General features: G+C 38.2%; 1 protein-coding gene across 1 annotated transcript in view; it reads right to left on the reverse strand.

The window, feature by feature from the left end:
- LOC122789913 (matrix-remodeling-associated protein 5-like) overlaps nucleotides 1-25,793 on the reverse strand; it is a 265,150-nt gene that overhangs the window by 137,358 nt on the left and 101,999 nt on the right. Inside the window, 1 exon segment of the mRNA XM_044057368.1 lies at nucleotides 5,530-9,714. Within this exon segment, the coding sequence (XP_043913303.1) occupies nucleotides 5,530-9,714 (4,185 nt within the window).

Consider the following 25,793-nt stretch of genomic DNA (forward strand, 5'->3'; position numbering starts at 1 on the left):
TCTTGGAAGACCGCCTTCTTGGTAGCTATTACATCAGCCAGAAGGGTTTCAGAGATTCAAGCCCTCTCTGTCAAAGCTCCTTATCTGATCTTTCATAAGGATAGAGTCTCCCTACGGTTGAACCAGTCATTCCTTCCTAAGGTTTCTTCTGCTCTTTGTCTGCAACAATCTATAGAGCTACCAGTTTTCTTTCCACATTTTTCCGGTGAAGCAGAATACAGACTTCATCAGTTGGATGTGCATAGACAACTGAGGTTTTACCTAGACAGAACACAACAGCACATGAAGTCAGACCAGTTGTTTGTGGCCTTTGCGGACAACAGAATTGGCAAAGCAGTAACTAAGTCCACTATTGCCAGATGGATCAGGGATTCTGTTTCATTTATTTATACATCAACAGGGAGGGACCTTCCATTTCCAGTTAGAGCTCATTCTACTAGGGCCATGGTAACTTCAGTGGCCTTCCACGCCAGACTGTCTGTAGATGAAATATGTGCGGCAGCCACTTGGGCTTCTCCACATACCTTTATTTCTCATTACAAATTAGATGTGGCATCCAGGGATCGGGCGTCCTTTGGTTCCACAGTGCTCAGGAGTGTCTTCCAGTGAGCCTCCCAGGATAAAGGTGCTAGGGACGCTGTCCCATCTATCAAGAATGTAGGCGAGATAGGATCTCACTACATCTTTTAGTTATGTACTTACCATAACGATAGATGTATGGGATCCATCTCGCCTACATTCTTACATACCCACCCTCCTTCCCCCTACCTATTGGATCTGGAGGAAACTCTGTTGTTGAGGTTTCCAGGAAGTATTATTTGTCCTCTCCTGCCTTGTTTTTCTGGTTGGTTTGGTGCTTGTGTATGAGTTTTTTGTGGGGCAAACAAGATCTGGGGGTTTGAGCGTGGTGCATCCTGGGATAGGGGGTTGGCCCAGCCAATAAGAGACTTCGTGCTTTAGTATAGGCCGAGTCTGAGCCGATTCTCGGCTCCAAGCCCATCTGTCAAGAATGTAGGCGAGATGGATCCCATACATCTATCGTTATGGTAAGTACATAACTAAAAGTTATAGTTGCATAGAGCTGCCATCCATCTGTGGCCAGTATCATTTAGCTTTGCAGTGATCTGGATGTATGTCAGAGGATTGTTGTCAGTCTGCCCTTCAAATTCAGCCCCATATCTAGTTCACTAGTAGAAAAACAATTTTTCTTTTTCATTAGTAGCTCTTGAACTCTGGTTAGCCACTCACCTCCTATATCAGTATCTTCCAGCTTCAGGTCATTGGCCCTGCTCTCATTCCTTGTCAACACAGAAGCAGGTAAGGGAGTGGCAGCATAAACATTTCCCAAATGCACTTTTGAATGCAGGACAATGGGAGTAATTTATTCTTTAACCCCACAGGCAAAGTGACATAAGAATGTTTTAACTTGTGTGCAGGCCAAACTTCTGGGACTAGTTCCAGCCCTGGTGCCAAGTCACTTTCTGGATCTATTTCCACCATAAGATGAGAGGAAACTGTTTGCCCACACATCCTCAATTTGGCTCTCAAGCATGTGACCTGACCAGGATGAATTATATGCAACTTCCCAGACAGGGTCCACACATGACCAATTTAATCTTTCTTACTATCCTTCTCCCTTTGAAGGGCACAGAAAACTGATCTCAGGAGAGGATGTAGTGTTAGGTGTTCCTGGGTCAACTGAGGCATTATCATTTTTCTGACAAGGTCAGTATTTGTCCCCACTAAAATAGATGCGGAATCCTTTCCTTTTGGCCTGGGGCACATAACAGCAAGCGTTTCAAAAACTTCTGTTGACCCAAAAACTGAAGTGGAAAATTATAACTTAAGTGAGACATAACCATCATAAGGGAACTTCATGTCACTTAGCCCCAGGATCTCCAAATCTTCTAACTTTTCAAGTGGCAAATGCTTTAAGTATTTTTGGTAGAAGTCTCTGTACAGAATGGTGATTTGTGCATCAGTATCCACCAGTGCTTTACTATACACTCCTCCTATTTTTACTGACATGACAGGGGACCGTCCCAGTAGGCCATCGTGTAGTTTCTGTTTCCAGTGCTGTTCAGCTGTACGGCAGTCAGCATGTGGTTGAGGTACCACCGGTTGACCTCACCATTTTAATGGATAAGACTCTTGCTTAGTAATGCTTTGCGGTCTCAGATGCTGAGATTTTGGCTGAGATGGCTTTAAAATTCAGTTCACCTCAGATGAGCTAGAAGTGTGCATAGTAGGTAGTTTAAGGGTTTGTGTGGAAAGGAGATCCAGGATGTTGTCTCTTGATGTTAGATTTTATGGAGCTCTTTGTAACATGGCACTCAGTTGGCTCCTTCACTGAGGCCCTTTGAAGTTTCCCTGCATTGAACTAGCTAATAATAGTTCACTAATTTCAAGCTCTCTGCATTAGGACACTGTCACTTTATATGCCCTGCATCCCCACAGCAAGAATAAAATCCAATAGGAACTCTGAACATTGGCTGATTCGGTTCTTCCTGGAGTCCCTTCATGGAGGTTCTAGCTGATGTATTTCTCCCTTCAGCTAAAGTTACCATAGCTTTCTGCAATTCTGCAACTGTCTTGGTGACTTCAGCTATGGTGTCGGTCAGGGAAGACACCTGCATCTGCAACTGTGACACCTCTACATTGTGGACAGTCTGGGCCATGACTCCTGTTTGAGTAGTGAGCAGGGCTATAGGCTCCTGCTGGTGTTCAGTCACTGTTTTAGTTGCTGTTGAATACTGAGATTTGGCTTCCAACAGGGCTTCCCCTTCCCTTACCTCTTCAACCAACTGAGAATAAGTTAGAGTCTCATCCATATTTCTCATCCTCATTTTCCACACAATGGGGTCCATAGCTTGAGCTGCCTGTAAAATTTGTCCAATCCGTACTTGGTCAGCTACTTTTGGATCCACCCCCTACAACTGGTAAGGATCCTGTGACTTGATGTATTTGCATATCAGTCCATGTGACCCCTGGCAACACCAGAACTAAGCAGTGCTCTGACTGAGCATTGTACTGTTTGCACCACTTAGCGGCTACTTCTGGGCTCATGTTTCTTCTGGATTTGCTTTCTACACATACAGGGGAATAGGGTGAAGTCCAAGGCAGTAGGCAATCCTGGACAAGCTCCCAAATGTAGCGCACCCACAGATGTTGCTGAAGTAGATATGGGTTCCTTCCTACCTGACTCTGGTGACACCCCTATTAGGCCCAACATACCAAGGTGGCAAGAATGACAGATTTTTTCTAGGTGACACATCTAGTTTAAAAGGCAATAGTAGATCCAGAAACAAATTATTTCAACAGTGCAGCAGTTAGCAATAAGGCAAGGTGAGATATGCATGCAATGAAACCATACATCCACTCTCTTCCCCAGAACTCAACAGAAAAAGGTCTTGACATTCAGACATGCACAAAGAAGGCAATATTAATGAGCAGTAAAGCTTTATAATGCAGCAATACAAACACGGGAGAAAAATGCAATGTCATTAAGCAATAAAAGTTATAATACAGCAATACAGATATGAGAAAATGCAATGTCATTCAGCAGTACTAACACCCTCAACCCCCTTGATCAATTCTAAACAGGCCAACTATGAAACACTCTATTATACCCTGTTCACTGGCCAGTGACTACTTACAGTCTTGCTGCCATCATGATGGGGCCCAAGTTGTAGCTCATATGGATCCCAGTTATTTGTAATCCACACAGCATTTAGAGGGGAAATCCACAATCTTATAAAATTATAAAATGACAGCCAGATCCTCTCAATACTCTGCCCATAATATCCTAGTGACCAGGCACCGTGGTTCCTCTCAGGAAAAAAGATTAAAAATCACCTGCCAGAACTCTGGTAATCATCTATGGCTTCTCCGTACTTGGCCCAAAGGAACTCCTTTCTTGCTGAATCATATGCAGGCATGGAGCTACTGGTTTCAGACGTCTCTCCTGATTCCACAAAATAGCATCATCCAGGATTTCAGCAAAAGACAGACACAATCTGCTACTTCATTTCCTTGTCCCCAAAGCACTAGAAAAGAAAATCCAGTCATGCTGCAAGGCCCTTTTTCCTTCAGCTCCCTGTTTCAGTCTCCCTCCTTCAGCTAGTGTTCCAGTCTTCTCTTTCACTTTTGAAATTGTCTTTTATATTCCTTGTGGTATAATGAAAAACTACAGTCTATTACTTCTACAATGAAATACAGTGGGAGCTACACATGTAAAAAGAGAAATGAAATAATTTGTCTGTAATGCTGGTCAACAATCTATTTACCTGAATTTACTTACCTGCTTTTACCTCAGTACATCATATTTTTCTGTGCTAGTTATGTTGGCTTTATAATATTTTACTTGTACATAACTAAGAATTCAATAAATGTTGTATTTTTCAAAGCCTGGAATTTATAGTACAGTATGAGATGAACCTACATTGTGCCACGCCTCCATTTGGTTTGCTAAGCTCTCTTGCTCATTATTGTACATTATCTGTATCTTTGTTGAGTCTTCTGATATTATTGCTGCCCAGGTTGTGGCTCAGCAGTACTTGTCTAACCTACCCACCTGGTTAACACATGAAGAATAAGAAAGTAATATTTTTTCTGAGTGAAAAATCAGCATAAGGAAATGTGTTTTATTTCTTACAAAATAGTATGAGATCATTCTTCTAGAGAATACTAAGAAGAAAAAAATTGTAATTTAATACAAAATCAATCTGTATGTTTTTCAGCTGTATAAAATGGTGGTGATTGGTATCTCGGGTCCATTTTATTCTTGTTAGTCTTTCCCACAGTAAACAGTAGAACAGACATCATGATGGCTCATTGGTTAAGGTCCCTGCCTCTCAGCCCTTCAGGGATTCAGTCCTGATTTCTGGTCACTGTCTGTGGGGAGTTTGCATGTTTTCCGTTTCTCCATGTGTTCTACTTTTACCCCCAAAACATACTGGCTATTTGGCTACACTAAAACATCCACATAAATACACTAACTCTTGCCCTCATGCATGAGATATGGCAGACAAAGGGTACAAGAATATCTATTTCATTTACCCAATTAAAAATGAAATACCTACCCAATTAATAATAAATTAGAATATGTCATAATACTCTACTTGTGACCCCGCAGCCTTTTTTTTCCAGAGACACCAGACTGTGAAATCAGTAGTCCATTATCTCTTCTATTCTGAAATAAAATTACGTTATTAAGACCATAAACTTTAAATGTTTTTTTTTAATTTATTTGATAATTAATAACGATGATCATCATTTTATAAAAAAACCCACAAGAAATGTGAGCTCAGTGGAATTCTGCTGATATATTTTCCAGTGTTTTTCCAAAGATATCAGTCGTTTAAAGCATTTTCCTAATCTGTTTTTAACACCTGCTTTCTTGATGCACTGGCTCACTCTGCTATCACATGTCTTCTGTGATATTTATATTTCTCACACTGTCTCTCATATATATCACAGAGTGTCATTCATTTTACAAGTTAAACTAAAACAACAAAATTAAAGAATTACCTGTAGAGATCTTTGTCCATGAGATAGAAGGTTCTGGATTGCCAGATGCACTGCAGTTTAATTGCAAATCCTTCTCTGCTAAAACGGATACAGTCTCAATGTTTTCAGTTATAATTTTTGGTATTTCTCCAATTTGTACCCATCTGGGCCAAGATACCGGTCCCGGGACTTTAGACCCACTGCTGCTCCTTATTGTTTCTGGAAGCAGACTAGGAGCAGAAGAAGTTAGATCCCTTTCGGGAGACAACAGAGGATATGCTGATGAAGTAGGAGTTAGCAAATCAAACATATCTGGAACAGTCCGGGATGGGAGGGAAACCATCGGTTTCTGCTTTACGTGGCCCCTACTCTCCCTCTGCACATTACTATTCCATAGCACTGCATGGTCAGGCTTCAGAACATTTGTTTCTGCTTGAAGTCGAGTTTTCTGAAAGGCTTTACCATGGTTAGCGAGATCCACATCATGTATATGATTGCTGTAGCTGTAATGTCCATACATTGGGTGGTTGTGTGCTGAACGATTTGCAAATTTTGGAGTTAGAGTCATATTCCAAGGTGAGATTCTTAGCTTGCCATTAAGGGTCAAGGGCTTAGCTGTCAGTGCTGTAATTTCTGGCCTGTTTGTGACAACAGAATTCTTTCTAGCTTTCCATTGAAAAGGCCAGCTCCACTTTGGAAATGATGAATATTTTGGCCAGTTTGGGTAAGGCTGTCTGCTATTTATTGTTTTGCTCATACCTTTAAAGCGAGATAGCATTTTTTGGTAATGTGGTCTTGAATCATTGTGACTAGGCCTTGAAGTGAATACAGGGAAGCGAAACTGATTTGTCAGTAGATCTCCTTTAGTAAAATCCTCAGCTTTCATTCTGCTATGATCCTCAGAATATATATTTGGATTATGTATCTCTTGGACTACCTGTTTTTTGAAACCAGTTTTGATAAGGACATTCTTCTGAGATATTGTTTTATAAGGCTGCTTTGTAATCACTCCTTTGGTCAATAAAGCAACTGAAGAAGCTTTGTCTTTTGTCTGTGATATTGGAATTATCTGCACTGTAGGAGAAGTGTAATGTTTTGAAATAGGTGGCCAAGTTGTGCCCAGTGAAGGGTCTGTGTTAGCTTTTAACAGAGATGCAGCATCTGACTTTGTATCAAAATGTTCTGTTGGTTGACTTAATGAACTTACCAAAGAAATGTTAGAAGGAAATGGAAATTTCAAAGGAAGGAAAGGGGTTGTTGTTTTGGTACTTTCAGAAATGTGAGTGAAACCTTCATTTTTAATGTTCAGGATGGACATTTCCTTTAAAACCTCAGAAGGAGCTGTGCTTGTCTTTTGGTGTGATAATTCTTCTGATGGAGGTCTGTAAGTTTTCCACACTCTTTGAGAAAGTAAGATCGTTGTTGACTGTAATTTATTTGAAAAGGTCATTGGAGTACTCGGAACTGAATCTGCTGGGGGTATTGTTGGTATGGTGACTGTGGATGAGCTCCCCAGCGGATGTTTGAATACTTCAGAAGAGTAAACATGAGGTATTTGGATATTGCCCACTGATTTGTCAGTATGTTTCAAGCCTGAAGATAATTGCTTACCTTGAAGCAATGATTTGTCATTTCTAAGAATACTAGGTCTTAACCTTTGGCTTTCATTTGAAAGCCTGTTGGATCCTGATCTGGTACCTGATACTTTTCTCCACCAAGGTGGCTGTATCTTTTGTCTGGGTACTGGCTTTCTTTGTTGTTGTGTGTCTATTGATACATGGGAGGTATCAGATTTGTTTGTTGGTATATTATTGATGTTTTTGACATGGGCTGGAAGTCTTGCCTTATGAGCAGATTCAGAAACATGTATCTGGCTAGTGTCTAGAAGGCTGTAATGTGGTACAGAGTAGTTTGGGAAAACAGGTACAACAGATTTATCCAGGTGATGAGCTGAAATGTCTAAAACAGTGGTGGAGACTGTAGATGCTGTATCATGGTAACCTGAGGGATTTTGAGTACTGTCTATCAATGACAAGTGTACTGGTATAGAGAGTATTGTAGATACTGTGTTACTGTGGCTTCTAGCATCTAAAATATAATCTGTTATTAAATAGCTTGAGCTGTGAAATACTGTTGTTACTGTCTTCTGAGCATCTTCAGTGTCCATTTCACTTTGAACTGTGAAGGTGTCAGGGGTCATAGGTGTTACAGTTACTGTTATGCCATTCTTTGTAGTATCAGGAACTCTAGGGATGGAGTATGAGTAACTAGGGTGTAAACTTACTGTAGGAGGGGTCCCACTATTATGGGTTGGGATCTGTAAGCTGCTGCTTGACACTAAATAACCTTGGCTAGTGCTTGCTGGAGTTACTGTTTGGTCAGCATTAGAGACAGCAAGTATCAGACCTTTGTAAGCAGTTAACTGCTCAGGATGCTCTTTTACTGAAAGGATAATAGCTTCTTGGTTTTGCTCTTTAATTTCAGAAGCATTATCCAGTGAAGCAGTTGGTGACGTAACAGTGCTTTCATAATTTGGTGTTGGAGAGACTTTTTGCTGTTTATGTGCTGCACCTTTATTACTTCCATGGGCCCTAGCAAAGATATCTGCCCACTGTTTTGGACTAAGTTCCTTAATGGATGGATTAGTTTTCCTTTCTGTGCTCCAGATTCTGCTTTCTTTCTGACCCTTTTGTTTTCCTGGGCCTATAGTTTTAGATTTACTTGTGGTTGGGTTTTTGGGACTCCACCCCATGGAGATCTTTTCACCTTTTCCCTTTCTATGTGTATTTTTACTTGATGGTTGACTGATCTTAATATTCTCTATTCTTTCCTCCTCACCTGATGACTCTGTCTCCAGGTCAACTGCTGGGAGACTTTCAAGAAAAGCATTTGGTGTAGTCCCTTGATTAGAGTTTCTTGCTATAGGTGCTTTGCCATTGTTTTTGTTCTTAATCGTTACAGTATGTGACAGTGTGTCTACACCAAATATGTTTGCAGCCACACATATGTAATTCCCACTATCCATTGAGGAACTGTGTTTAAGCAGTAACGTGACATTATCCATAATAAACTTTCCACCAAGTGTAGAATACACAGTGGTGTTATGTGGTAGAAACCAGACAATTTCTGCATCAGGAGCTGAACCTGCCATGCAAGGTAGATGGATGGGATCCCCCTCTTTTATAGATATCGCAGCACCATTGAACACCTCTGGATTTGGAAACAATTCCATGACTGTCAGTCGATATGTAAAGATCGCAACTTCCTTTCCAAGCTTTGCAATGCAATAGTAAAGTCCTGAGTCAGAGATATCCACAACTTTTATCGTCACAGCCCCAGTATCTGAGATGGAAACTCGATTCTCAGCAGTGTGAGTGAAAGACTTTCCCTGGGTTAGATCTGGGAAAACCCATGTTATTACAGCACTGCTTGAACCTGTAACTCGGCACAGTAGCTGCACTGTTGATCCTTCCATTACGGTCCTCAGTGGATTTTCCTCACTTATCATTATCCATGTTCGCTTCATTTTTGGTAGAGTTTCAGTTGTTTGTAATATTCCAGTGCTAAAATTAATTGCTAATTTTTTGGTGGTGGTTTTAGTTCGGTCTAGTCGGAGGTTAATATGAGATTGCAACAGCCATGTTGGATCAGCCATCAGGACTCCTGCGACTTCTGTATAATATGGAGAAGATTCTTCATGAACCTGCCTGTACTGATAAACTAACTCAGGACCATCACCCATCACTGGTCCTCTTTCAAGTACTGCTGGTGTTTCATAGTAGTAAGCAATAAGCTTCCAGATTCGTTGCAGGTCTTCTTTTTCAATATTGCATATCAGAGTAGTAGAAAATGCTATGCTGATATTTAGTGTTTGCTCATTCAGATGTTCCCAATTTATTGTTGTGTCTGCCCCTGGTTGTTGCACATTACAAGTTATCTCAGCTTTGTTACCATGATTATCTGTCAAGTTAAGAAACAATTCCCCAAGAGGTGGCTGGAATTCTTCTACTCTGAGTATTTCTGGTTGTAGTTCTTCCCAAAATGAGCTGTTTTTCAGTTTTTGAGAGGAGATGATTTGGGGTTTTGAGCATAAAAATAATTCTGGTGGATGGTGAAGTATTTCGGTGCTATTCAAGTGGTGTGGAGAAAAACATCTTGGGCACAGTTGCCCCCTTTCAGATGTTTGTCCTTTCTTGCATTTAATACCTGGAAAAAAAGAATAAACGTAATTAACATTTGCTTATCCTTAAAAGGAATCTGTGGCTATTTTAGGATTCATTTAGTTAATCTCTTTGTAAGATTCAGCTGGATATCTTTGTTGTTAATAAACTGTCCAATGATGTTTTTAAGCCTCTTACTTTTAACCAGTTTTGCATTGGCTATTACAAGACCAGTGTGCCTTAGTTATGCTGCAGTAATCATTGGTGCTTTACAGTGCTCTGTCCAGTTTGGCTCCTGGTTGGGTGATTTCTATGCGGACTCTGCTTGTCCTCCCTATGTATGTATGTTTTCTTTGTTGAGTGCTCTACTTCCATCCCACAACAGGTAAGTGAACTGGTATTCCTATACAATTGTTGCAGGTGTGTGTGTGTGAGAGATGTGCAGTCAAATGTGAGTATTTGTCTTGTGATGGACTGGTGTTCTTTCCTGAACTTATTCTCTGCCTTATGCCTGTTGAGTACATGGACAGACTCCATCTACCCCTTTGCACTTAGAATAAAGTGAACATTGGAATAATGAATGAATGAATGAATCACAAAATCAGCTAATAAGATATAGTGAAATTATGTTATTCTTCTATGACAATGAAATATTGATGTAAAGTTAGAAATTCAGAATTATAAACCTTACGTTTCAGAACTTCCTTGAACTTGCACCTTAAGGGTTTAATAGGTTGATGTGACTAACATATATAAACGCATAACAATCAATAAAAGTGGAAAAATGCTGACTCCAAATTATTGAACCATTGATAAAACTATATTACTCATAAGTGAAACGTTAGGCCCAGACATCATAATAAGTGGATGTAGAAATAATCACTATGTTACAGAACAAATAATTTCTGTTGTGTTCACACTTTATACGAGCTATGTTTCCTAAACCACTCCTTTTGATGAAAAAATACACAGGGCCATTCTCTCCTGACTTAAGATAAAATAACCCAGAGCCCATCCGACTGACCTGCACCACATTAAACTAGGTCACAAACAACTAAAGAACTACAGGAGAGGGCATTATATCATATCTGCAAACTCTACAGGGATACTTTCAAGAATACATTATTGGTTGATAGAACAACTGCTAAGTTTGTCAGAGCTGAAGTTGTTTAATTTTGCCCTGTCGCCATATTCCCTCTAGCAATAAGAGTGATAACATTTTTTTTCTGGTTTTAGTTAAGTGTCTTAATGATTTTCAGACTTTCATTGGTACATGTATCCTGTATTACAAAAGAACAATTTGTCAGTAAACACCTCATTTCTACTCCAGCCCAGGAATACTTTTTCCCATCAGCTGGTGTATTCCAGTTTACTCTCCCGTGGGGATGCAGCCACTATCAGTGATGTAGAAAGAGAGATCACTCGTGCTAAGCTAAAGTTGGTGTAGACATGCTGTAACCAGTGATAGTAGTGGTAGCTGTGGTACTGCACTCTGCTACAGGGTTGGTCACTCAAGCAGGCTGCACACTTACCTTTGATTCCTGGAAATAGGGTTGTGGGTTCAATCCTCATGCCAGGTACTTGGATTCATATTATCACACTGACACTTCAGTATACTGTTAGAGCGTTCTTCATTCCTGAGAAGCCATAATTGTTATAAAACATTAAACCAAGGCCTCATCAGCCTGAGTTGCTGGTAGCTTATGTGGATGTTAAAATAGAATTTATTTATTTATTTTAAGATGAATCAACCAATGTACCAGTTACAAAATAAGCAAATCTAATGACTTACATATATATATTCACAAAATTAATATCATACATTACATGTTCCAGCAATATTTCAAATTTTATTCTACAAAGTTTATGTATGTATTTATTTACTAGTTTTGTTTTGTTTACCACTCAGTGGATTCGTCATAGGACCTTTACTGCTGTGACGAGCAGCAAAGCAAACAAAAAGATACATGTAGCAGAAAAATGAAATGCATACATACAGATGTAGAGCTCTGTAATACATGCAAGAATACCGACAGTAATAATACTGGATATAAAAGTAATGCAGATTCTACTAATTCTAATACAGTGCGGAGTTCAGTTCAAGTACGAAAAGTGAACATCCACATCAATTACCTAGCATACAGAACAACAGGTTCAGTCAAAGAGGTACCAGTAAATACCATTATTCACAATAAGAAAGGAGGTGAAATAACATTACATAATGTTAGTATACACTTCAAATAACAATGCGCTAATCAATGTGAAATAGTGAAGCAAACAATGACGTAATAAAGAACACTATGTCTGGGTAAGAAAGGGGACTCTAACATTAGTAAACAGTTCAATCAAATGGCTGACAAGTTTAACCTTGTACTTACATTTCATTTCATTTCATTCTATATACTAGCTCTGTAAAATAATTACCTTCCAATATATTTTTTTATCTCAGAAGTACAAAATACTGACAAACTGATTGGTTTTCCAAAATGATCAAAAGCTTACCTGGCTGTTAAATATAACTACAATTGTTTAAGTTATCCAGAATAAGTAATTTCCAAACAATATTGATTACTCAGTACAAAGTATACATCAGTTTAAAACTTGCAGACCTACAGCAATGTAAATGCTTATCTAAATGTACTATGGTATTATGAAAATAGTTCTATTAAAATTATTTACTGTTAAGTATTATACAGTATGCATTAGTGTAAGTTATATTTTATCTTGCTTATGTATTGCATTTTATAAACTATATTCAACCTCATTTATATACTGCAGTGTGACTGACTGTAGCTGTTGTATTTATCATGTATGTTGTCCATGTGTGTGACGGCTTGGACCATGGTTGAAAATGGTCCTGTTGATGTTACCAGTTTACTTAACCAGTTATTAAATAAAATAAGTAAACAAACCAACAAATACATTTTCATTCCATTTGAAGTAGCCTGTTTTAACCTTTGTACAACTAAATTAATACAAAACCCAAATAATAATAGACTTATAAAACTATCCACCTTAACTCTTTGCCCACTATTCCATCACTAATATTCCCATTCATCACAGACATCCTCTGCATGTTACATTTTGCAGCACTTTGGCTGCATTCAAACCTACTCAGGGTTATTGGCAATTCACCCCTAGGGTATGTAGCATCAACAAGTAGTATCATTGCAATGGGGGGGGGGGGCTTCATGTTACACCTACTTGGCCTTAAAAGGAACCATATGGCCTACCTACTTTTTCTATTTGATTATTTTGTAGCATATATTTTATAGTTATATTTTACCGTTTGATTTTTATTAAGTGAACTAAGTGCATAACATCATTTAGGAAGTGAACATCACACCCTCCACACGGCGAAGTTTCTTCTTGGTTTGTTTTGGACCCTGTATAGGTTGCATACTGGGATATTCTGAGACTTTGAGGACTGCTACAGATTTCTCTTTTTGCATATTCTACAATATATTTCTTATAATGACCTAATCCAACTAATATCCACCCCTACCACACCTAACCTCAATGCATACAAGAAATCCTTTTTTAACATCCTAATAATGAACGTTCCCCACCATACCTCAAATTCACACTGAATTGCTCAGTTTTTACCAAGTTTTGGGGTTCAAATGAAGGGGTGCCATGATTCCCGAGTGGCACCCCTTCATTTCCGATTTTTTCTTTGTTTTTTAATTTTTGTGCTGATGGAGCTGATGTCATCACATGCACGATGACGTCAGCTCCGTCAAGGCTACCAGCCTGTCAGAATTGAGCTCTTTGAACTTTTAAAGGGGGTGGGTGTAACAACTCAAGGGTGTAGCTACAGACAGAACAGAAGTGAGCAAATGTCAAGTGCAAGGGCATTTGTGTCTCAGTGGAAAGAGCAAAAAATATTAACCCAAATTCAGGAACAGAAAATCAGAATGGTTATATTCTGTGCTGCATTATAAGAAAAAAATGTGTATGTGGAAGTAGACTTTTATGATGAAAATGTTCTGAATTGGGCAGTTTTGTCATTGGTTCATTTTGTATCATTGCCTATTGGAAAAATGTTCAAACAGTAAATTTAAAATGTGCTCTAAGACTAACAAGTGTGCTGCATTATACAAGGAATATAATTTAATAAGGTCAGGAAGGTGCATCAAAGAACCCATGTATGTTTCTTGTTTTGTGTGCAAGGGGCCTATGATTTGAAAACAGCCCAAAGGTAATCTTTATCCACCACTGGCCAGATGCATTTTTTTTGGCTGTGATGTGGGTTTCAATGAATGAGTTTCAAGGGCAGAGAAGTTTTAATGATATGTTTATTTTCATTGTGAGACAGTATTGCTTTGTTTAGCAGATATCTATTAGTGTTTGTACATTGTGCTATAAAATGTAAAAATAAAATCCAAATAATCAATGTAGAAGTAAAGTAGTATGCACATTAGTGCTTATGGTAAATGGGGCGAAATAGACAGGTAATGGGACATTGGAATGGCTGCAGGGGGACTTCAGTGCCATATTTTGGTTGTTCAGTTTGCGTTTGAAAGTTGGTATCCCATAATTCCATTGGAGTGGGTGGGGTTGCATAATTATGTATGCTAATTTTATGTTAATCAGTGTACAGATTTGTACCAACTTTAAATGGGCCTTGTTCAGATTTTTGATGTTTCCAGGTTGAGAGGTATGTTCCTCACAAGTTTTCAAAACGGTTTTACCTCCTAAAATCCCTATAAGACCATTTCCCAATAGTAGCCACTACCTCATTCAAGTCACTATTAAGTTACAGCAATAATTAACTCTAGAAGCTTCCCTGAATCCAAGGAATCTAGGCATCTTACAGAATTACAAGCCATTGATTGGTCTACAATATATTATGAATCTGATCTTTTCATTCCTTTTAAAAGCTGTCGGAGTTAAACTTTTCCCAAGCATTATCAAACATTTTCAGAGAAAAAGCTGTTCCTGGGTAGATGTAGAACTGTGGGCTGTTTTAAGCAAAAGGAACAAAGTTTTTAGTATAACTGAAAATATTCTAACTTCATTAGTCACCTTCAGACTTTCAAGATCCTATCTCAGGCCTGCAAACTGCAAATAAATAAGGCAAAATTAAGTTACCTCTGCACTACACAGGAAGTTATGGATTCACAGCCAAAGTATTTTAGACAGACCATGAGGGATACAGCACACTTTGATAACTACATTGTCAACAAACACCTTAAACACAGAGGTGTAGCTAGAGTGGGGCAAAAGAGGCAGTCAACATGGATGCAAGGTGTTGTGGGGTGTGATCAGTAGATGCTGATTGGGCAGTAATGCAGTACCAGCATTTAGAACATGGGTGCCAGCACCATAGGGCAGGGGGAGGGAGCAGAGGCCCGCACTCTCAACAACTGCCCAATGTGCTCTGAAACATCTGCATTGACATTTCCAATGTAACTGTAAGCTCAGGTATTTGAGTAATAAATTGTCTTTTTCCAGCTGCCTGGGCTTGCAGTTACCATGGAAATGCCAATGTGAGTGTTCCTGAAGATTACAGATCCTCATGAATTTTGGACAAATCGAAAAATAACTGGGAAATGAAGTTTCAAAACCAGGGTAAATTTTTTAACATTATTTATTCATTTAAAATTTTAAAAGAACAAGTTTTACATCAAAGAGCATTTTCTGAGCAATAGAAGTGTGAAACATTAACGCCTAATATTTAGTGACTAACTGTAATCCTCAGCATACCTTTCAATTTTTGCTTAAGAGTAATGGACAAAGCCAAAATTAATGGGGGGGGGGATAAAAAAGGACAAAATCAGGGACAGATTTTTAAGATTGCTTTTATGAACATAGCTGCTAGAATAGCAGGTTTTGCATTAGCATGCATTTCTGAAGGATATGATGTTTCATTATTTAGTGAGTAGAATCCTTAGTAGTTTGCCAGAAAACCACAATTTTATCAAGACCAAAATTATGAGGCAGTAATACGGACATTTTGCAAAATTCTGGAGAGTTGGGAGGTATGATCCTGAGTGATTTATTGGAAAATCAATCATTTTACAAGGAATAGGGCAAAATATGAAGCAAAACCAGGGATGTTCTACAAATTTCTGAACAGTTTTTTTTTATTTATTTAATGATTGGTATGTTTTTACTAGGTAAGAGGACTGGGTTTACCATGTAAGAGGGCTGGTCTATTGACTTTTCAGCCACAACCTGGGATCAAAAGCAGCAAAGATAATTTACACAAGTAGAAATAAGAAATTACATTCATGTACATACTTCTACTATAACCCATCCATCCATCCTCAACTCTTTTTCACTATTTTTGCACATGGTGTCAGCGTGTCACTTCAATAGTGACAATCATCTAGAGCCAATGTTCACACAGATGAGCTCAACCTGCCTCAGTTGTTCTGTCATACCACACACACACACACACACACACACACACACACACACACACACACACACACACACACACACATATATGAGTTGCAGAAGACCTGCAAGTTTATTGCCTTTCACCAACTGGGTACCATGCTAAGCTTTGGTTCTCATGTCTAAAAGCCTGTTTTAGGCAGAATTTTCCACAGAGGTCCATTTCACTGGAGCTAGACTGTCTTCTAGTGTAATAATTATTTTGTTGTATTTCATTATTCATTAATTCTCATACACTCACTTAATGCTATTCAGTATCATTATGGGGGTAGAGAGAGAGTTCTGAACAAGCTATGGGAGTAAGCCATAAAACAATTTGGATTCATAGATTCAAAGATATTCCAAAGCCAATAAATCTTATGACCATTCATGCCTTGGCAGTACCCTCCCTCAGACAGCACCTCCTTTCTCCAGGAGGGCCATCCCAATCAAATGCAGAGTAATTTTGTGGATGCCCATCCAGTCATTTAATCTATATTTAAAGTAAGATAATGAATTGTACTGCTGTGCATGTAAGGTAAGTTTATTCCAAAGGTTTGGGAGGTGTTGCCTTATAAGCATGCCTCTCCACTGTGCTGTATTTATCTGTTGATGAAGATTTAGTTCCCTGCTTCTAGTATTGGTGCAGATATTGGATTTGTGGAGAAACAGGAGGTGCAGACCAACTGGGTCTCTAATGGTGCAGTAATCAAGATAGATCTCCCCTCAAAGGTCTGTAAGACACTGAATAAGGGGATAAAGCTTCCAGCATATCTTGATTGTTCTGGGACTTTTGGCTAGGGACTTCTGGGGTTTAGTTAATTGTTTGATATGATTAATGAGATATATCCCAAAGGGCCTATTGTACTCAGCAATTGTCCTGATCAATGCTGAATATTTATTTATTTATTTATTTTACATTTGTTAACCGGGGGTGTCTGACTGAGCCGAAAAGGCCCTTTTTCAGCAGAGGCCTGGGGAGAAAAGCTCCACAAAGAAAAATTACAGACACATTTAGTTATTTAGACATGATCAGTATACACACAAATTACAAGAGACATGTTTTTACAGTGGTATGCGGCACATAAACAGTTACAGTGGAGGGAACAAACAAAAAAATATTAATTTTAGAAATAAAGGTAATTAATATATTTGTTGTGTACAGCTGAAATTTGGAACATAGGTAGAATACATACATAGTACACAGGTACAGTACATACATTGTACATTAGCCAGTGTTTGTGAGTACGATTAAAAAGGGAGTGATTATTCTTTAGACTGTGATGATATTCCCTTGGCAATTAGGTTGGTTAACAAAAAGGATTTCTGGACAACTGTTGTCACAAAATGGTCAGACAAGAGGGAGCAGTCAGCCCAAGTATCCAGGTCCCTAACAATGTTTTCATGTTGTAGTGGTGTGTTGGCTTTACAGAGTATGATGAGAGGAGGGATTGTCTACCATGACTGATGCTACACTTTTTAGCATTTCGTTTGAGCTCATTTTTAGTACACCAAGAGTTTACTAGGGGGAGTTAATTCAGGAGAGTATGGGTCTCATAGCGTGACTTAACAATAGCCTCCACTTTGCAGTAATCAGCAAACTTTGTTAGCCAGAGGTCTCGACTCTCCACTTGGAGATCTAAGATGTGAATACCATAAAGGAGACGTCCCAATACTTAGCCCTGAAGGACACCACTGTTCACATTCATAGTTACTGATGAGGCATCTGCAGCTTACACTGTTTAGGCTCTGTCTTAGAGAGTTTGTGATTTATGTTATCAAATATGGCTCTATTTTTAAAGCAATTGCCTTTTGTCAAGATACACCACATGCACTGCAGAGCTATCATTACAGCCTCTGTAACCCTTTTGAAGAAATTTACCAGGTTAAATAGACAAGATCTGCCTTTCACAAAGCCAGAGTGTTGAAGGTCAAGTCTAAGAAGAGTCCTGATATTACAGTTTATAAGGTCAGATAGAATATACTCCATGGTTTTCCAGATGAGGCTAGTAAGGCCAATAGTACTTTAACTATCCAGGTCAGTTTGCAAGGCCACCCTTAAGGAGAGGCATGACCATGCAGTGTGTCATTCATGAGGGACAAATCTGTAGCTAAACTTGAGTTAAACAGCTTGAAGTATGTATCTGCAAGGGTATGTTTAACACTATTATACAACCAGGTATATGATAGTAGCAAATAAAGAACCTGGTTGCATAGTGGCGTAACCAGGTATATAATATGTGGTAGTAAATAAAGATACAATGAAAAGGATTGTTGCAGACCAGAAATCTGACAAAACCAAGCATCTTGCATGCTTTTCGCTTATCCAGATGGTTATAAAATGTTTTAAGGGGAGTAACAAACATTGTTGATACACTGTGTGGTGCACTTCCTACTTTAACCCAGTCCTGGCCTTGCCACCTCATTCAGATTACTTTTTTCTTGTTTTCTCATACTTTGCTGTAGTCTCCATATGTTTGCTTTATTTTTTTTCAGTATATTCTAATTGGCCAAAATTATATTATAATAAATGAGGACGAAATAATCAAATTAAGCCAGAGGTCTCAGCCCCCCCCCCCCCAAAAAAAAAAGCCATTGGGTTCTAGATGCTCTGAGTTTTATTTTATAGGGTTTTTTTTTTACTTTTTGACGCAAAGATGGCCTGAACAAAATCTGGCTAAAGAAAGAAATTCACTCTTAACTCGTTATTTTCTTCCTGCGTCATTTCTAGATGCCGTGAGATATATTTTAGAGCTTTTTCCACCAGCCTTTAGTTATAGTTATGGCATGGACAAAAGTCAGAACTAACCAAAGAAATTCAATCTTATTTTTTTCTTTCATGAAAAAATAAGTTATGCCCAAGGCTTAATGATTAAAGTTTACAAAAAAATACGTCCCAATAACCTGAGAAGATAAACACTTGCAAAGAAAGATACATGAATCATATCTTATAATACTGTCTGCCTCCCTATTGAAAGAAAAAAAAAACATAGTAACATTCTGTGTATCCCTCTGATGTTAGATTGGAATAAAAGTGAATGAATAAATGGCTCATTCATATATTTAAAGTTGCCGCTGTCACACATCACCCCCTCCCCCCCAAAAGACAGCTACCTTCTGTGTATCCATCTGATAACCATTTTATGTAGTGTGGCATGTCACACCTCAGGTAACCTACACACATCTTACATACTACAGCATTTTCTGAAAAATAAACTTAAAAAGCATAAGGTAAACAAATGTAAATATTTTGTGAACACAAAAGCTATTAAAACTGCACAAATAGCAATGTTATCATAGTGCATTCATAGTCTTTTCATAAATACTATAATATATTATAATGTACATAAATCCAAGATTATATTTTTTGCTGAATGCTCACAAACAAATTGTCATATCTTAGAAACTATACAACCTAAAGACATATTTTAGAACATTTCTGTTAACCGGACCTTAACTTTCACATGACAACAAGAAATTTTTTTATTGGTGCAGGTTTATTCAGATATTTACAGAAATATGAATACATATGCTTAATTGTATAATTAGTAGTACAAATAGCAGTGAATATATGCAGCTTAGAGTGCAAATACCCAAGACAGGTTTCAACAGCTAAGGTTTCACCTGATTCATGCAACTGTTTGCATGTCACTTGGTTTTTGAAATATTTAGTATATATGGAAATATTGCTTGTTTTCATAATTACTAACGAAAAACTAACAGTATCTCAGGTATTGTGTGATATAACTGGACAAAGACAATGAATTTGTGTGGGTCCTACATATAGCATATCACACCATACTCATCAACAACATGTAGGGCTCTTAGTTATGAAAATATGAAAATATGATTAGTAAGTAAGTTGGTATAATGGTTACGGTCCTTACAGACACAAGGTGCAACGTTTGATTCTCACATGGGGTAATTGGCTAGGCTTAAAATGGCCCACAAGGGCAGTTAGTCTAGTACTAACCTATGAACCTACGAACTATGAATAAGTGACAAACAATGATTAATTTCTCTACTGCAGGTCATCCTAGATTAACAATCATAGTGTCATTCTCTTAATAACGCCTTGCACTTTCTAATATTGCCTATTATTAGCTGGTAAGCTAGAACCAAAAAAATAACTGAATGCCATAAGGAACTATTGGTGTGAACTGGAAATATACACAAAATGTGTTATTGGCTTGAATGGGTTAACTTGTTGATCTCAGATGTATACTCACAACATGCCTTCTTAGCCCTACCTCCCAAAATTAGCCACCTGTATAAACTTCTGATATGTGATTGTAAGAAAAGAGAAAAAACTGATCACAGTCATGTTGTTCCTAGAAAGTAAACTGTCCTTACACAAGCTATAGTGATGTTGTGTGTGAAGTATGATCGTGTGAAAAGTTAAAGAAATAACGATCACACTATCATAGCCCCACAAAAGCCACCTTGACCTTCTGTACATTTATCTGAGAAATAATCAGCACACTTCCTTCAGTCTTAAAAACGTTATAGTGACCTTTGGTACACATCTCTGAGTTTTAATTGCAAATAGAAATTAAGAAATAATAATCTCACTATTCCCAGCCCCCGCCATCCCCACACAACATTCTGTACTCGCCTCTGAGCAGGGATAGTTGTAGAACAGGTGTTTCCATGGCAGAAGCCCTCAATAAACCTGTATCAAACTCCACCTCTACAACCCGAGTTGTGGACGCTACCAGGATCTAGATGTTCCGTGATGCATTTCATGTCTTATTTTTGAAAAGATGACTTGTAGTGTATGAATCACTATAATTATGCTCTGAATTTGGAAAAAAGGATGCTTGTTAAGCACCATTCTGACATCAGAAGGGTGTTTAACAAGCTTTTTTTAAGTAACTCTTACTAGTGTTAATCTCTAGCCACACACTAAAGCATTAACAGCAATCAAGTCACCACAAAAGAGCAGTGAGAAACTTAAAATTTTACTTGGACTTTTTTTCCAAAGTCCAGCTGAGTGTTTAACATTCTGGATGAAGTGTTTAACAACTTCCCACCACACTTCTGTCGTGGTTGCTCAATCTGTGGCAACAATATAGAGGATTATGTTTGGGCTGTCGAAGATAACCTACTTATGTCCTCGAGATACTGATGTCAAGAAATTCACCTCTCAAGTTTTGCTCGCGAGGTGAATCTTGGTATCCAAGTTGAGAACACATAATTAAAGGTTATGATTAGCGACACAATCCTAATACATTATTGTTCATAGAACTTTATCTGATCCATATACTACTAGTTTCAGGGGGAAAAATCACTAAGTGTTGTGCTGGCTTTCAAAGCCATAAAACACTTTGTGGATGTTGTCAGAAAGAGTAATGTATCATGCACCATTACTTTTACACTCACCTCCATGCGTCTTAACAGTCCAAATTTTCATAGAACCTTCAGATTATTGCTTCATATTTGCAGTTTGTTTCTCATGACTTCTGTGATTTTCAGACAAACAGCTGTGGATTGAAGTCAATAAATAATGACATGCATTTGTGTTTCAGGGTTCGTATACTTCAGAAAATGCTTGTTAATGCATCCTGTGGTCCTAGCAATTTTTAAGTTTGACAGTAAGTTAGGGGAACTTTACCGGTATGACAGCAGGCAGAAACAAAAGTTTTTGTCCTGCTACTGTCATTTGCTGGTTAGTACAGGCAGATTATGTTGGTGAGCTCTAGACCCGACCTTAGCAACTTTAGCAGGGAGTGAGTGCTTAACATTTGCCAAGGCCAGGTTGCCCACCACTCTTGTGTTTAATCGGGTTGTCATTTTTCCAGATATCAGAGTGTAATCACTGTGCTCCATGCACTACAAGTGTGTTACAGTCGTACTGCACTGTTTTCTCTAACTTTTTAATATACGGCTGCTGGATCCCATACCATGCAGATGCAACATTAGATTCATTTGTAAGTTTCTATAAAATTTCTCTGAAGTCATTCCAAATTTAACTCGTATTTATACTATACAAATCCTGTGTCATGGACATGGACAGCTATAAAATGCACTTTCAGATCATTAAGTGCCCCTTTTGCCTCTCGCCAAGCCTTCAGCAACTTCCAGCACCCCTAATTCATAAATAAATATTGGTATTGCATTTGCTATCAGGGATGAAATACTTCAGCTCTTTGAGCAGGGCATTTCGCTATTGCAAGAGAATTGGTATATTTGTAACAAGTTTTGCTTTCACTACAGTTTTCAAAGAAGAAGAAGAAGAGCTTTTTTTTTAATTTGGCCCTCAAATTAGAGAGGTCCTTTTGTTCTGTTCTTTTTTCTTTAAGTCAGAGAAAACTGAGGCCATGTTGTTTTTCCTTTGTCAGTCCTCAACTTGCAGAGAACTATTTTTAGTTCTCAGCTTAAAGTTGAGTGAGATCCCAAATCAAGGAACTGCACAGGGTATTGGAGTACTTCAGCTATATCAGATGACAACAACCTTCCTGTAAGATAATTCCCATAGTCCCCGTTCAAGCATTGATGTCCAAAAGAGTTAGGGAGCTACTTGAGAAATCTAAAAGATGGCACAACTCTAACTCTGTGTTATATTTTTCTTTCCTTTGGATGGCAGTCTCCATAATGGATAAACCCTTAAACCATATCTTTGACTCTTCCTAACTACAGACATTATACCTGAACAATTCAGTTACATTGTAATCATTCCCGTGTTAAAAGTTTTCATCCCCACCAAGCAATACCCATTTCAATCCTTTGCCTGGTAATAAAGATTTTCAGAAAGATTTATCTTGCCCAGATTTGTGAGCACATTAACAAACTTGTCCTACTTATTCCCCTCAGCATGAATTTTGAACAGGATATAACACCATTAGTGCAATTTGTACTGTCAGTGACTCATCAGGTAACACACTAGCCTTTGCTAGAAGGTTAGAATGCTGTGGGTTCCATTCTCACAGCAGGTGCTTTTATTCATTTTCCAGTACTGACACTACACTGCATATGGGGGAATGCTACACTCCTGAATATGCCATCCTTCAGATGAGACAGTAAACTAAGGGCCAATCTACCTGAGTTAATTGTAATACAGATGAATACAAAATATTCGGTGGTACCTATTGAAAAGAGTAAGATCATTTCCCCCAGGTCTTTGGTCAAAATTCCCTCCAGTCAGTAAGAATACCAGTTTAGGACCCAGTCAACAAAATGTAAATAAATAAAAATAAAACATATTTATTTTATTGCTGATAAAATCTCCTTTAGTATGGAGAAAAGACATTTCACAGGTAGAATTTCCTTGACCAAAAGTGGGTCTTTGAGACTATTGATCTTAAAATTCTCATACAAAAATTCAGATTCTTGGACTTCAGCTGAAACATCTTAAATTAGATACATATTACCTGAATAACAGAACTTTAAATATACAAAACAGTAATAGTATCTCTTAATTTGGAAACTTTACAGCAGATGTCTCTCAGGATTCATACTTGGGCCATTGCTCTTGTCCCGGTTCATAAATTATAGTCCCACACAATGCGATTATCCCATTGTACTTTGTAGGTTTGACCATTCCTACCTTTGTTACAGAAAAACTGCTACAAACAGACATAACAGCTATTTGGAGTTGGTTTACAGTAAAACATCTAATGCTAGACAGCAAAAAACTGCCAGTATGATTTTTGGAACAAATCAGCACAAAGTCAATATCCCTAAACATAACAGACCATGGAAAAAATCATATATAGTTATGTAAGTATCTAGGCTTGGTATTTGATCTAACTTTAAAGACTATATAACAAATAAACTCTTTAAACTACTTAAGCCTGTTACAGTATATCCACCATAAAATCTAGAAAAGTATTAGCACTTAATATCCTTATCTCCATAACAGAACACACCCAGCCAATAATTTCATTAAAGTCTAGCATTAACACACAGTCCCTACAAACTGCCATAAACAAAATGTCAGTTAATTTGCCTATCTCCAAGGTGTGAGCATTGCTGTACCACATTTAGAGAAACAAACTGGCTTCTAGTCACTGCCAGAGTCTCTCTATCTTTCTTTCATCATTCACCTTCAAACCTCTGTATATTCGCTACAGCCCTTGTCTTTCTAGCAAGCTCTTCACCAAATCCCCCCTTCCTACCTCATGGATGTTGTTGATTGCACCCTCACATTACAAAAAACTCCAGCTTTACTCTGTAGCATATCGCCTACTCCGAGGAGATCTCTGCCTAACATATAAAGCTATGTTAAACCCAGAGCTGTTGGATATGCTACACCTAAAGAAATCCCAATCCCTCTGAGCTACACACTCTGGGGACCTAAACCTTGTTACCACAATAAACAGGACATGCTGGAGGGATAGATTCCTATCCCAGAGACTTCCCATACTCTGAAACAAGCTAACCATCTATGTCAAGCAAAGTTCCTCATTAGCACTCTTCAAGAAAAATCTTGATGAATGGATGGGAAATAGGAAATACACCCCGGGGATCACTTCTGTGGCTCTGCTCGACAGGGGCACAGGAAATTAATTTTCTTGGGTGGCGTAAGCCAGGGAACCTTGTTGGCTAGGCTCACTTAGGCCCTTGGGCTGATAGCCTAGTACCTACCTATGAACCTAAGACCACAGTTTGCTCAGGCAAATGAAAGTCTGCAAACTGGGACAACTTTCCACAGGAAATAATGAAAGCTGATTATTGAATTTTTAAGGGAAAAACACGTAACTCAGCTCATATAAGCATATAGTTATACCTGCTTCTTTTGTAATGGCTGTGTTAATATCACCATACATTAAACATCCATAGCACAACTCACAGGCTTCTGCCACAGTTACACTTCAACACTGAATGACACCAATTATCACAGCAACTATGTAAATATTCAACCTAACTTAACAAGGAAACCTCACTCTGTTGTTTTCTAGCATCACAGTTCCTTGTATTCACTAACCATTCACACTTCTTCTATGCAAGTCATCAATAATATGACATCTTCCTCAGAAGTTAGTTTAGGATATAAAATACACCATTTCTAGTCAATAAAGTCCTGCAAGTGTAAATTCTCAAAAATTTCAAATTAGTGCTTTACAGATAGTACTAATCTATGCAGTATTTCTAGTTGTAGGATTACTACTCGGTGACCATTAATCAGAACTCTCAACCTGTCAGTGCAAGAAAGCTGGACAAAGCTAGAAATAATGGGGAGACAAAGGCCCAAAACTAAGGGCAGATTTTAAACTTGGGACATTGCTAGAATTACATATATATATTTTCGAAAGGATATGAAGTCTGAAACTCAAATATCTGTCATTATTTACTATTTTGTGATGCTACTCTTCAATGATTTCCCAGAAAATCACACATTTTATCAGGAACAGACCAAAAACAGGAAGCAAAAATCTGGGCATTCTGCAAAAATCTGGACAGTTGAGAGGTACTCTGTTAATATTTTTACCTATAATGTATCTATCATAGATGTTTTAACTGTCACAAAATGATCAAATTAAACATTTTTCAGCAAGGTACAAAGCCTTGGTACCTGGATCATGGTTTAAAAAGGTTCTTAGACCAGCCCACATAGATGGTAAAAATTTTAATTAGTTAAATAAAAATGCATAATGCACTGGTACACCTAATGAAGACAAAGGTAGTTTTAGGCCTGGATCACCTTAATGGTACTAGCCAGCAGGTGCCATCTTTGATGCCCTGTAACCATTAAACAGAAAATGAAATATAGCTTCCCAGGCTTTGTTAGTATTAATGGTC

Source organism: Protopterus annectens, chromosome 15.part0 (genome assembly GCF_019279795.1).
Source record: "Protopterus annectens isolate FY-2018-M chromosome 15.part0, PAN1.0, whole genome shotgun sequence".
Classification (NCBI taxonomy): Eukaryota; Metazoa; Chordata; order Ceratodontiformes; family Protopteridae; genus Protopterus; species Protopterus annectens.